The sequence below is a fragment of the Carcharodon carcharias genome, chromosome 1 (assembly GCF_017639515.1).
Source record: "Carcharodon carcharias isolate sCarCar2 chromosome 1, sCarCar2.pri, whole genome shotgun sequence".
Taxonomy (NCBI): domain Eukaryota; kingdom Metazoa; phylum Chordata; class Chondrichthyes; order Lamniformes; family Lamnidae; genus Carcharodon; species Carcharodon carcharias.
Window position 1 is genome coordinate 101,523,863 of NC_054467.1, and position 14,837 is coordinate 101,538,699.

The 14,837-nt window shown below is 43.0% G+C and overlaps 1 protein-coding gene across 3 annotated transcripts in view; it reads right to left on the bottom strand.

Annotated features, from left to right (window-relative positions):
* Window positions 1–14,837, bottom strand: part of wdfy3 (WD repeat and FYVE domain containing 3) — a 407,868-nt gene that overhangs the window by 24,449 nt on the left and 368,582 nt on the right. For all 3 annotated transcript variants that reach the window (XM_041187506.1, XM_041187499.1, XM_041187492.1), the window contains 3 exons: window positions 10,481–10,639; window positions 7,794–7,973; window positions 7,071–7,253 (listed from right to left, as the gene is read on the bottom strand). In XM_041187506.1, coding sequence (XP_041043440.1) covers window positions 7,071–7,253; window positions 7,794–7,973; window positions 10,481–10,639 — 522 coding nt within the window. The remainder of the gene's footprint in view (window positions 1–7,070; window positions 7,254–7,793; window positions 7,974–10,480; window positions 10,640–14,837) is intronic.

Sequence of the window (14,837 nt, forward strand, 5' to 3'; positions counted from 1 at the left end):
AAAGCAAATTATTGGGGGGGAAAACGTCTTAATCCCTTCAATAGAATTGCAGGGCCTGGAGTTTCCTCTTTGGGTATAAGTCCCATTTTACACCTGACAATACAGCCCATATTATGCCAACTTTGACGATATCAAGTAATGTTCAAGTATTCTCCTACTCTCATCAGAAAATACTTAACCCACGCCATATATTTTTCAAGTGAAAATTTAAGCTTCCTCTAATTTAACCATCATTCATGCACATCAAACACAGCATACTTAAGCATGTGCAACTGGGAAAGCTTTGCAATTTTTATAACGACTTGCGCTTGTGCCATAAAATTACATTCAAAGAAACATAATATGTCTCAAAAAGAATAAATTAAAAAAAAATTTAAATTGTCATTACACATCAAAAGAATGATTTTCTTTCGTTGCCACCGAAAATATGGCAGCAATCCTCCAAACAAGCACAGATGGAGAATATCACTTTTTGAGAGTTGGGGTGTGGTGAGTTTTGTGGGCGTGGATTCATTCAGGCAAAGGGTCAGATGGATAATCTAAAAGATTGAGACCTAGGCATATTGTAGTCACATCTAAAATTCTGCCATCTTTTAAGCCACGTAATTGGTTTAAGCCCAGGTAACATGTCTCTGTGTGTGCGAATTCAGTGGAAATTCCAGGCTGAGGCCTGATGCTTGGGGCATTAAATACAAAAGTAAAGAGATGACAAAGAATTTGCGCAAGGCATTGATTAGAGCACAGTTGCAGTTTTGGGCACACCATTACGGGAAAAATATTGGAGCTCTGGATAAGATGCTAGATGATGTCAGAGATGAGACAATCTAATTATGATAAGAGACTTTAAAAACGAAGGCTGCGTTAATTAGATCAAATGTGATTACAGGGAGATTTAATAGAAGTATTCAAAGCTTTGCAGAGAAAGTTAAGGACACCTTCCAAAAAAAGTGGAATGGTTTGAAGGATAAATATTGGCCTGGTCAGTACATCAGTCATAAGGGGACATAAAATATAGGATTAGTAGCAAAAGGGTACAGTGAAAGGTTGGATGAATTTTTTCAGGCAAGAGTTATTACAATATGGAAAGTATTATGGCAAATGTCCAGTGACGATAATTGCTTGAAAAGGAAAGGGAAATGGAGAAAGAGGAGGTACATGAGATTACAGTGGATAGTACAGATGTTGTGGTGGCATTGGTATAGGCACTTTGGGCCAAACAGTCTCTTCCTGTTTTGAGACTGCTGGAATTCTACATAACTTACTGTCATTCGGAGCGGAATTGTGACTATGAGACAAGAGAAAAATGAAGAGTCGGCATGTCATTCTGGTTCTTACATTTTAACAATGGGCAGAATCATCCCAGGTTTGCACTAAGTGCAGTAGTGGGTGGGAAAAAGAATATTTTGCCCACTAGCAGCAATGGCAGGTTTTCGCATTGTATTGTCCCAATCCCGCCTCATTAATCATGCATTCCCAGGAAATGGCCACTTCACTGGTGGATGGCCTCTGATTTGCCTGTCATGCTGTCACCTCGCTGCTTCCTCATGCTGGGGCACCATATTTAAAGTGCAGCCATGTGCACACCTCAGTGCTTTCAGTGTAGGACTGCTGCACAGAAGACATGGTCTCACAAGGCAAGAAAACTGCAGCACCCCCCTCCCCCAATTCAGTGACACATCCCTGGAATGCTTTTTGGACCCTTGGGGACCTGTCGCAATGTCCTCTACCCCCGCTCTGGGAGAAGGCCAGCAAGCAAATTCACCAATCCAGCATGGAAGGCAGCGGCAATGATGGTCAGCACCAACACCCTGCAAAACAGGACGGCCACCCAGTGCAGGAAGAGGATGAATGATCTCCTCTGTTCCACCAGGGGAAGTCACTCCTCCCATCACTTTCAAACTCACACGCTCACAAACCCACAGGGACCTCACACCTCAAGGGACAACACCACTAATTCTCACACAAACCCTCACATCTCCATCAGGCTCATATCCTCTCCAGTTCACATCCTCATCCCGTTCATATCTCCATTTGCCACACAAACATTCCAAGCAGTGCCATGTGTCCGGCTTGCACTTTCTCATCTGTTTTCATGCAGAGAATCCGGCTCACAGCAGCAGGAAGAGGTCCCACAATGGGGGTTGGAGTGGCCCACATTAGGCCCCTCATTCACTTTGAGGAGCATGCCATCACGCCGACTATGAGGATGTGGACCATGCCTATGGTGACAGTAAAGTCCGTGAAGAACAGCCATGTGAAGATCCTGCACCAATGCAATTGAGAGTGTTCTCTCTCCTGCTTTTGACTCTTGTGCCATGCACTATTTGTCTCCACTTTGGTTCACAAGGAGCTCTGCTAAAGGACCGACGCCCTCAGCTCCATTCAGGTCTTTACCTCCAGCCAAGAGGACACCTCCTCCATGAAGAGCTGGAAATAAGCAGCCTGGAAGACCCATCACAGCACTTACCCACACACTCCAATAGCGCAGAGACACACGGTGGGACTCAGAGGACTGCTGGGGAAGAGGCATCTCTGAGGTCCAGGTCAGATGACGAGCCTATGGATTTGGCCTTCCAACTCATCATGGGGAGTCAGCAGAAGATGGGAATGCCATGCAGAGCGGTTGGAAGCCCTCAGTAGAGTGGCATGCGAGTCGGAGGAGTGCTTCCACCTGCTTTCTGATGAAGTGGTGCCCAAATGTGCACGTGTGAGGTTTCCAAGGGGAGGATGGCGGATGCCTTGGAGACGCTGGTCCAGCAGAACGCAGAGATGTGCACAGATCTGCACACCATCGTGGTAGCCATGGGTGAGTTCCTGCAGTAGCAATGCGAGGGGGAAACTGGGTACCTCAATGTCCCACCATGTGCTCCTTTCCCTCATGGAGTCAGGCTGGGGCCCTCGGGCACCTGAAGGGAGGAGGAACGGCAGCTGTACACCCCTGGATTGTCCACTGAGGAATCTCAAAGGCAGCTCTCTCTTTCCAAGTCTCCTTTGCCTGTGACCCCCTCAATCTTATCCTCTGTCACCGCAGAGGGAGCAGCTGGCCCACAGGAGGGCAGCCAAGGAAAGCCAGGGCCCCCAAGGCCTCAGCTCTGCAGAGGACGCACGCTGATATCATCAGAGCCAACAGGGCCAACCATTGCACAGGCTGTCTTCACCGCTGCTGTGGATGTCAAGGCAGCACCTAGGAGTGATAGGCCTAGAAAAGTTAAGAATTTCTGATCACAAGTGGCTGCATGGGTGAATACATTTTGTCACTTTAAAATCTGAAAATATATTCACTTTCACTGAATAATGTGCAATGGTGTCTTTCAGTTTCATTTTTAGGCTTCATGAGTGCGCCCCCTGCAACCACCACCTCCCCACCAACCCCACTAGTAGTTCAGCTGTCCGCAGCCAGCCCACGAGTGATTTTGGAGGGAGAAGTGTGTGCACGTCTGGGCCTTTTGGAGCCTCGTGCAAGCACTCTCCAGCGCATGAGGAACTTTCCTCCATCACACTCATCTCAATGTTCAATGCTGCCTGCTGGGGTTCCCTTTCAGTTGTTCATTTGAGCTGACCTGTGTCTCCACCCACCCACTGATCACACTCTCATGCAGCAGCTGTCCCCACCCAACACAAGATTCAACTCACTCTTGATTTTGCAAATTGGTACTGCTGAAATATGGCTTTAGATCCCCCCCATCTTTTCCCTTCCCCCAGTAACCCATGTCCTTTCTCCCATCACTGTTGATCACCTCCCCCCCAGGATCATCTTCCACCTCCCTGCTTTCAACCATCAGTCAGACCCCTTTTATTTCCAGGATGTCCAGGTGAACATGCATGTTCCCTACCTTCTTAAGAATCCCATCCCCATCCACATTGAAGTCCCCGATCTCCTCCTTCCCACCCCCAGGGTCTGTGTCTGCCTCCGAGACCCACCAACCACCCTCACTGTCGCTTCTACCGCTACTGTCTCACCCTCATCCTATTGGCTCACTCTGCCCTCTCTGATTCTCACCATTCCCTTCTAACATATGCACCCTCATTCTGCTCCCCAGGAGACAGTCATCAACTCCACAGACACCCCTCCAGCACCTGAACTCCTTCTCCCTGCCCACAACCCTAACTAACTTCATTACCCTCCCCGCAGGCTCCTCTTAACCTTACCTCCCTTTGGACTCCTTCCTCCCCTCCGAGCTCCTTCCCTTATACTTTCCTCCCCCCCTCCTTACATCTACCTCCACAGTTGCTGCATATTCCCCTTTACACCCTTCTCTCCCCGTACTCCCTCCACCCATCATTCCTCCTTCCCAACATCACCCCAACACCATTGTCTCCTCCCCACCATCAACCTCACCCGCCACCACCCGCTGCCCTGACACCATCGGTCCCCCTCACTCAACCTCACACCCCACCGGTAGACCTTCCTCTCCCAATCCTCCCAGTACCGCTTCCTCTACCACTCACACCTCGACCTTCCTCTCCACCCCATCAATGATCATCTATAGCCAAATCACTGATGTCCTGAAGAAGATCCTCAACAGTGGCCTTCCGTGAGTTGCTTCACAGCAGAACCATGTCCATATAAATGCACCCAGCATGTGATGCACATGTTCCTCCAGGATCCAGCTGCTGTTGGGCTTCAGCATCTTTTGCTCCTTGGATGTCTGTGACGTGAGCAAGGACCTGATGGTAAGTCCCAGCCTCTGCACGTCATACTTGTCAAGACATGTTCTACACTGGCATGTTTTCCTGCCGGCACGGGCGGTAAATTTGACGTTGGGAGGCGTGATTCCAATGAACAGGGCTTATAATGATATGCAGATGTATGGAAATGAAGTTCCTGACATCTGGCGGCGGGAAAGTCACTCCACCATTGACGGGTGGAGCGGATGATCCAAAATTGGCTTCACAACGCGGTGAAACCAATTTCTGGCCTTCCCGCCATATTGTCTGCTTATGATGCCCGACACCAATGGGCATGGAAAATTCCGCCCAATGACTCTGCATGGTAGCAACCGTACATGACTCTTTGAACATCAAAAGCTGGCAAGATAAGAACTCACACATCTAAAGTCAGGAATCGATTAGAAGGTTGGAGATAGCTGGAATACAATGTGTGGGGGAAGAGAGAGAAATAAAAGGAGCAGTTGTAAAGAAAGAAAACGAAATGAAATGGAGTCCAACAGGGAATGCAACCTGGTGCGAGGTATGGAGCGTAGCTGAGAAAATAAAAGCACACAATGCAGAGACAGCAGTGAAAAGCACCTTTGGAGAATCCAAATGACATTTTCTGAGTCTTGAATGTAGTGCAGGGGCAAGGAAACGCACACTTTAGGAAACTGCTTTAAGAAAAACCCTGAAAAAAATATTTGCAAGGAGCTCTGAACGCTTGACAAAGAATATAGGGAAAGAAACCTTCAGTAAGATCGAAGAAGCAATCCTCAACAGACTTGTTATAATTCATCCAATTTGGAGGATGGCACCAAAAGTTGACCTTGGTCATGACATCAGTGTCATCACACATGATTTCACATCAAACACCTTTTCTTAACTTTAAAGGCTATTATAAAGAGAATGTGGCACCAGTTTGAAAGAGTATAGGCTTTACCATCTCAAAAAGGGAATAGCCATCCGCACACTGACCCTATAAAATAAAACTTGCATTCATATAGTTCCTTTCAAGACCTCAGCATGTCCCAGAACACTTTACAACTATAAGTATTTGTGAAGTATATTCACTGATATAGGAAACAGTTGCTAATTTGTACATAACTAACTCCCACAAACAGCAATTTGATAATAACCAGAACATCTGTTTCAGTAATGGTGGTTGAAGGATAAATATTGGCTTAGACACTGGTGTAAACTAATCCACTCTTCTTCGAAGTAGTGCCATAGGATCTTTTGCGATCACCTGAGGGAGCAGACAGGGCCTCAGCTAAACCTCTTATCTGAAAGACAGCACCTCCAGCAATGTAGCACTTCCTCAGTGTTGCACTGAAGTGTCAGACTAGATTTCTGTGTTTAAGTCGCTGGAATGGGACTTGAACCCAGAAGCTTCTGTGACTCAATGTCAAGAGAGCTATCCACTAAGCCATGGTTGATACCACTAAACAAGTGAGTAAATATCATGTCTTCTAGCACAAGATTAACATAAATGAGGAAGGTCATCTATCCCATCTCAGTTCAGTTCTCCCATTATGTCACTTACCTGGATAGTGGAGATGAAAACCTGAGAATTGTTTGAAGATTAATAAGGTTTATTATATTTGCCAAATGACTACCCAGAATATCATTACAGCCACTGATCAATCTTTGCTTGAAGAAATTCCTATTGCATCTGTCCTAAATTGTTCTTTTATCAATTTTAATTTATGTCACCTTGTATGCCTTGAAATAGTTTTCTGGGTTTACCCTGCTCATTTGATGCCCCTTTTTTTTTTAAAAAGGTCCCTTCTCGGTCAGCTATTTTCAAGCCTGGAGAGCTCCAGATTATCTAGCTTTATCCTGTAGCTCCATCCTTTGACCATCCCCACCCAAAGATAGGCCTGAGAATCTTCTCTGCACCAGGTCAAGGATTTGCACGTTCCCCTTTACTCTCTCCTCATGATTTTGCTAATTGTCTAATTTTACATTATAATATTCCTGTGAAGCACCTTCTGACTTTTACTGTGTTAAAGGTGCTATAAGTTATTGTTGTAAGTTTATCTTTGGAGTCCAGGTAACATTCTGGTAAGTTTACGCTGCACTCCTTCCAAGGCCAATATATTCTGCCTAAGGTGTGGTGCCCAGAGCTAAACACAGTACTCCAGGTGTAGTCTAACTAGAGTTTTGGATAAATGTAGTATGCGCTCTACCCCTTTGTATTCAAATCCTCTACATTTAAGGTCAGCATTCCATTAGCCTTTTCAATTTCAGATAGGGACTAAAATAATAAACACTGCAGAACACATTTTAAATTTAGAGCAGAATTTTAAAGCTAGGTAAGTTTCCATGTGTCCTCTCTCTTAGATACTCTTGTAAGGCAGATCTAATGATTATCAACATTTTTTCTGTTCTGGAGCACAGCAGGATAGAGTACTTACCCTGACCACACCATCCGAATGTCCTGTGACTATAACATTCTGTGTGTCCCACTCATTCATCTCAGACACACAGCAGCACAAAATCTGCTGACTGCGTCCTGTAAATGTATTTACATTCACCACTGGGTTTCCATTGATGTTCCAGATATGAATGTACGTGCCAGCACAAGAGACAATATCTCCCTATTGAAAATTATGTACAAAAAGACTTTAGTAAAAGTGAAGAGACATATTACATTTTAACTAGAAAATAGAAAAATAGGAAGAGTCAAATGCTTTAAAGTAACAGTAAATACTCATCATTTATTACATTACCTTCTCAAGGTTAATTAGGGATGGTCAATAAATGTCGGCAATACCAATAATGCCATATCCCGAGAATGAATTTAAAACATTTCAGACAAAATACTTTAGAAAATTTCTTCACTGAGATTAGTATTATGAATATCTTTCATTCATGGAGACAAATCTCTAAATTTTGAAATATGAGTGGATTCCAGTTGTGCCGGCACAAGATCACTGCTTTGAATAGGAATTACAAAAAAAATCTCAGGCATGTTGTTTTGGTGTGAGTTTATTGATCTTCTTTGCCTTAGCCATTATTAATATTTAAGGTGTTCATTTTATTATAAAATCAGAAAACATTGCATAAAGATGGCAATTTTACATTAAACTTGAAGTTGCTTACTACCAAAGAAGGTTGGGATGTAATCCAGTACTTACCGTTAATTCATTAATGCACAAAGCAGACACTGGTGCCCTGTGGCCTCGAAGCTGTGTGACAAAAGTTAGCTTATTCAAATCCCAAATGATACATGTCCGATCTCGTGACCCACTAACAATTATGTGATAGGCTGATGAAGCAGTCAAACAAGTGACTGCATCCGTGTGCCCATGGAGTGCCTAAAATAGAGCAAAATTGGACATCATTGGTATTATATAACTTATTACAACTGAATTGTAAAGATTCATAACAAAAGCAAAATACTACGGATTCTGGAAATTTGAAAATGCTGGAAACACTCAGCAGGTTAGGCTGCATTTGTAGAGAGAAACAGCAATGTTTCAACTCATCAACCTTTCATCAGAACTGTTATCTGATTAAATGTAGCTGAAATTTTTGAAAAGCTCACAAATAAGGTAGCTAAGGTCATTGTCTGTGATGCAGTGACATAGGGTGAGAGTTCTACAGACAGGTTCTGAACATCTGCTTCTGAGGCCTCCTCTCCCATGCTGTAAAAATTCCACAGACCCCGAAACCCACAATTCTGTATAAAATTATACTCAGTTTGGTGATTAGGGCCAGATTAACTTAAAGTAGCAGGCAATTTGGGAATAACCAAGATAAAGCATCAATGTTGAGGCATTCAACAAGTTCTTTCCTGAATGTTAAAGAATTTCAGAATGATTGCAATGTTTAGAGATATATTTTTGAAAGAGTAAAGCTATCTTTAATATTTACAGGGTTGCTAAATCTATTACACAGATGATTTTAAACCCAATTGTGTTCACTCAACCCCATTAATCGAAGACTGGAAATTAAATGCAATTTTATTTTTCCATTACCATCAAGTCCAAGGCAAACACTAGGTACGACCTGAGCCAAGCCTTAAACTCCAACATTAATAGACCCACTGGAGTGAGTAAAGAGGAAGCTCTCCTGACTCCGTTGTTACTGCTGGTTATTTATTATTCACTGACTGCTGCTCCTTACTTACTGGAGGAAATCTGGTTTCTCATTGATGTTGGTGGTGAAACCTCAATGTAATCCTTGTTGGGCCAACCCTGGTGTATTTCTCTCTCCACATGATTACCTTGTTCACCATGTTTAAAGTACAAGAAGTACTCCTAACTCACTTCCGCCTGCAATCACTGCGCTTGTTGGCTTTACTCCACTAGTCTAAAACATTGAATTAAACCAAACAACTAAATACGGCACACTTAATCCAGAAATGCGAGTTAGGCATAGATTATTGATCAAGAGGGTGGCAGATTGAGACACGGATGAAATGAAAATTTCTGTGTATTATTTGAAACCTTGAAACCTTCTAGGGGACATGAACTGGTTGAGAACCCATGCTCTGTAGTTCTATATGGAGGACATATTCCCATCAGGAGGAACAGAAAATTAGAGAATGTACAAAGCCAGGACAATTCTTCACAATTTCCAGTGGCTAGTAAAACCAGTGTATATTACAAAAAAAATTTATGGAGTTAAATAACCTGGCACAAGATATTTGAAATGCTGCCAATTTCATATATACAACTCCATTTGTCTCACAAGTAATGCAGCTGGTCGGAAAGCCATAGAAATAAACCATTTATAATATATATTAAAAATCATACACTTCTGGTGCCCTTGCTGTGCATGAATTGTTTTCTATTGTTATGCTTGTCACATTTTTGTGCCAACTGTGGCAATTATAAATTCTTATGGCCACATTTGTAACGTGAACTTGTTCTGTTAAAAATCTTATAACTGCACACCCTTCTCATCAACTTTTCTCATTACAAATTCCTATGTTCATATGTTTAATGGAAACTGCCTATGTAAACTTGTTGCAATGTAATGAGACTCTCACCAGTGGCGTTAGAGGTTGCACTGACAACTTGTACAGGTAATTTCCATTAAACACAGGGATTTATAAGGGAAATACAAAACAACTTTTGATTATATAACTTTGAAATAGGTACTCAATCACATCTGCATGATGGCAGGTGGCAGGATGGGTGACATGGCAGGGTGTCAGCTGGGTAGGGTGGTGAGGCGGGGGGCAGGGGGGAAGTGGGTGGGGAGTCGGAGAATTGGGTGTGGGAGGTGGTGGAGTCAGGAGTTGGGGGAGTATCAATGGGGAGTTGCATAGTTACCCAGGAGTTAAACATTCTTCTCTTTCTAACATTTCCTGGTTAACTAACCAGGTAAGTGAGTCAGAACTCCTCGAAGACTCTGACTTTAACTCAGAGATGGAGATTTTCTCGTAGGGTTTCGGATGCAGGGGAATTGCCCAGCAGAAGTTGAAATTCATGGGCAATTCCTGCAGAGTCCTTGCATTGGGACTTTCGAGGGGTCCAGTAGCGCATCTTCTGGGGTACATCCGGTCTCTGGCCATCCAGAGGCCAGAAGATCCTGGTCTACATCTCTTTGAGGCTCATTGTTTTCCCTTCAGTTCCCAGTGGGCAATTGCTAACATTGATGAGACATTGATTGACGAACCAACAGAAACCATCATTACCCCATGATGTATCTGAAGAGACTTTAAAAACCAACCCAACTGCCATGTGCAGAATGTACTGGAAGGGAATTCTCACCAAGTAATATACCACTTTAACACATCATAGACACAGTCTATGGTATTGACTTACTGACTTTCACAAGACCAAAACACACAATACTTTATTAACTGAGTCACCTGTTTAAGGGTCAGAGCTTTAGCTTTTTCCTTGGAGGCACCCATCTCCCAAACACAGATCGTAGTACTTGTTCCTCCAGTTACAACCAACTTAGGGTTTGGACAAATTGTGCAGAAAATCTGTCCCCATTCACTCAGGCATTCATATACTATCAAAGCCTACAAAGAAAATAGGAATTATATGACAGTAGGTAAAAGCATACCACTCCATATTTTAAATACTAATGCAAATCTCAAATTAAAACATTTTGATTCCAAGTATTAAAAAAACTCTCAATCTGGGCAGTATCATTACACACAGAACAGCAGCCATCTTTGGTGCAGTAACAGCACTTTCATCTCAGAGTAAGAAGGTTTTGACTTCAAGCCCCAATTCAGAGCTTAAGCACATAACCTAGGCTGCTATTTCAGTGCAGTACTGAGGGGGTGCTGCACAGTGTAGGTGTGGTCTTGTGGATGAGACATCAAACTGAGGGCTTCGTGCCCTCCAGAATATCCCAAGGCACTTTTTAAAGAGCAGACAAGTTCTTCCAGTGTCCTAGCCAGACTTTATCCCTCATTCAACATCACTAAAACATAGGAACATAGAACTTAGGCCCTTTGAGCCTGCACCGCCATAATTTTGATCATGGCTGATCTGGCTGTGATTTCAGCTCCACTTTCCTGTCTGCCCCACATAACTCTTGACTCCCTTGTCTAACAAAAATCCATCTAACTCAGCCTTGAATAAACTTAAACACCCAGCCTCCACTACTTTCCCGGGAAGAGAGTTCCAAACAGCCCTCAAAGAAAAAATTCTCATCTCTGTCTTAAAAGGGAGACCTCTTATGCTTAAGCTACATCCCCTTGTTTTAGTCTCCCTGACAAAAGGAAATATCCTCCGGGTAGTCACCCTATCAAGTCCCCTCAGGATAATATATATTTCAATAAGATCGCCTCTTATTCTTCTAAACTCCAATGGGTATAGGCCAAACCTATTCAACCTTTCTTAATGGGATAAGACCTTCATTCCAGGAATGAATTGAGTGAACTTTTTCTGAACTACTTCTAAAGCAGTTACATCTTTTTGCAAATAAGGAGACCCAAACTGTACACAGTAATCCAGATGTGATCTCACCAAGGCCCTGTAAAGCTGTAGCAAAACTTCCCTACTTTTATAATCCATTCCTCTTGCAATAAATACCAATATTCCATTTGCCTTCCTAATCACTTGTACCTGCATACAAACTTTGTGATTCATTTTCTAGCTCACCTACATCTCTCTGTCCTAGAGAGTTCTGCAATTTTTCCCCATTTAAATAATATACTGCTTTTCTATTCCTCTTGCTGAAGTGAAGTAGTTCGCATTTACCCACATTATATTCCATCTGCCAAATTTCTGCCCACTCACTTAACCTGTCTACAGCCCTTTGCGGACTCTCTACCTCCTCTTGACAACATACTTTTCTACCTATCTTGGTGTCATCAGCAAATTTAGCTACCATACATTTGGACCCTTCATCCAAGTCATTGATATAAATTGTAAATAGTTGAGGACCAAGCGCTGATCCCTGTGGCACTCCATTGCCAATCTGAAAAAGACCCATTTATCCCTACCATCTGCCTCCTGTTAGCTAACCAATCTTTTATCCATGCTAATACTTTACCCCTTACAAAACTAAACATCACTAAAACAAATCACTTGCCTTATTGCTATTTGTTGGATCTTGCTGTATGCAAATTGGTTGCAATATTTCCCTGCATTACAACATTGACTATACTTCAAAAGTGCTTCATTGGCTGAAAAATGATTTAGGATATCCTGAGGTCATGAAAGATGCTATAATAAATGCACTTTTGTCCTTTAGGGAACACATTTAATATGTTTTGCTTTACATCATTTTAACCAATAGTGGTTAATAATAATAAACCAATAATAGTTAGTATCTCTCGTTATTTTTGCTGTATCTTAAAACTAAAGTGAAGCAGCTCACTGCAGTGAATAGCACAGAGAAAAATAACCATATTGTTAACCAACAACCTGCGAATGCTGGAAATTTGAAAAACAGAAATACTCAGCAGGTCAGGCACCATTAGTAGAGACAGAAACAGAGTTGAGATTTCAGGTTGTTGACCTTTGTCAGCAATGAGATTTAACAGGTCTTACGCAAATACAGGAGAAAGGAAAGTGGGGAGGTAAGGCAAGAACAAAAAGGAAGATCTGCAAAAGGGTGGAAGGCAGGTGTGACTAAATGAGGAAGGAGATGTTGGTCCAAGAAAAAGGGGATGCTAACGGGGCAAACAAAGAAACAAAGAAATGTGTCTAGAAAAGCTGCAAATGATAAAAGAAAAATAATTATCAAAAGCTATCCAAAAAAAAATGGGCGAAGAACTTTTAATCTGAAATTGTTGAAGTTAGGTGTTGAGCACAGAAAGTTGTAAAGTGTGTAATCAAAAGATGAGATGCTGTTCCTCAAGCTGATGTTGAACTTTATTGGAATAGTCTAAAAGGCCTAGGACAGAGAGGTCAGTGTGGGAGTGAGACAGAGAATTAAAATGACAAGTAACTGGAAGGACATGAGCCATGCCTGCAACCTGAATGGAGGTGTTTCACAAAGTGATCACTCAATGAGGCCACACCATATGCGGCAAGCACATTAAGCCAAACTAAAAGTGTTACATATAAATCGCTGTTTCACCGAGGAGGGGAGGCCTGGACGGTGGGGTGGAGATAAAAGGGCAGATGTTGCATTCTCCTGCCCTTGCACAGAAAGGTGCCATGGGATGGGGAGGGATAATTAGGCTGATTTAAGAGTGGACTAACGTGTCGTGGAAGAAACGGTCCCTTTGGAAAAACAAAGGCATCGGAGGGCAAGATGTTTTTGGTGGTGGCATCACATTGGAGGTGGTAGAAATGGCAGAAGATCCCTTGAACGTGGATGGTGGTGGGTGAAAGATGAAGCAAAGGGAACTCTATCATGGTGAGGAAGATGAGGTGAAGGCAGTGAGGAAATGGAACTGGCAAGGTGACGGGCCCTGTTACTCACACATCGGTAGTACTGGCTTAGAAGTTGCAGGATGACCAACTCTTATGAAACAAGATAAGAGACATTTTTGACCATGGGACCTGGGACCAGGTTGGGGGGGTGGGGGGTGGGATGTGTGTGTGTGTGCGCGCGCGGTGGGCGAGAGGGGTGCTGGTGAACGTGAAGGGGTGGGGAGGAGACGTGCTAGTGATAAGAGCTGCTGTAATAAATGTAGCTGTGGGAGTCAGTGGGGTTATAGTTGATATTGTTTGGCAGCCTATTCCTAGAAATGAAAATAACGAAGTTGAGGAAGGGAAAAGAAAAGTCAGAAGTGGACCATGAGAAGGAGAGGAAATAAGTGGAAATTGGAAACAAATCTGATGAAATTTTCCATGAGTGAGAGCAGGAAATGGTATTAATGCAATCATCCACAAAGCAGAAAAATAGGAGAGGGAGAGGATCAAAGTAAGCTTGTAACAAACAAGGTTTTTAAACTATACATTTCAAATTGAAGCATTTAAACGTAGGTTTTCTGACAAGGGTTCAACACTCTACAGTGCCACATCAGACCATTGCTTGGAAAACAATTTCAAAACAATGCATTTGAAACACAATTAAATGAAGCTAATGATCATGTGGTAGTAGGGCTCAATGTGTAGCATGCTACCAAAACACAAATGAGATGAAGTTACTTGATAAGCAAGATTAGCCCTCTTGCATAATTTTGTGACACTTTAGTCAATGAAGACCTGCCGGTTGCCTATTGTGTGTCAGGCAATTCATTTATTGGGTGGAGGGAACAAAATCTGCAAAGTTATTCCTCTTAAGTTATAATGTTGATCTACAACAGGGTGAAGACAGTGGGCCTCCTTATGCCCTAGTTACTTCGGTTACCATGAAGGCCTGTTTAGGAACCCTAGAAATACTCAGCGGATGGATCTCTGGCCAACAAGTCCTCAACCTCAGAACAGGCAGGAGAATATCTTAACGGCTGTTCTGGTGGACAAAGGCTGCAGCCTAACAAAACCACCAATCATCTTGGCTTCCTTGCCATTGGATCAAGGTTTCATACTGACAAGACACATGCAGAAGTTGGTGTGCAACGGGTTCTCCATGCTAAAAGATGTCATACACAGACATCTTTCTTTCCAAGCACATCATTGACCAGCAAACGGTGACGGGAGCAGGGCTGTGTTGTCTGGAAGCTCCTAGTCATGATCTGGCATGGAGACGGCAGTAACAAGATGGAGACTTCAATGCTAGAGTTGAAAGAGTCTCCAATCTGGAATGGAACAACTGGTAGGGAAGGAGTTGGAAGCCACCACACAAATGAACAACAACAAAGTAGCAGG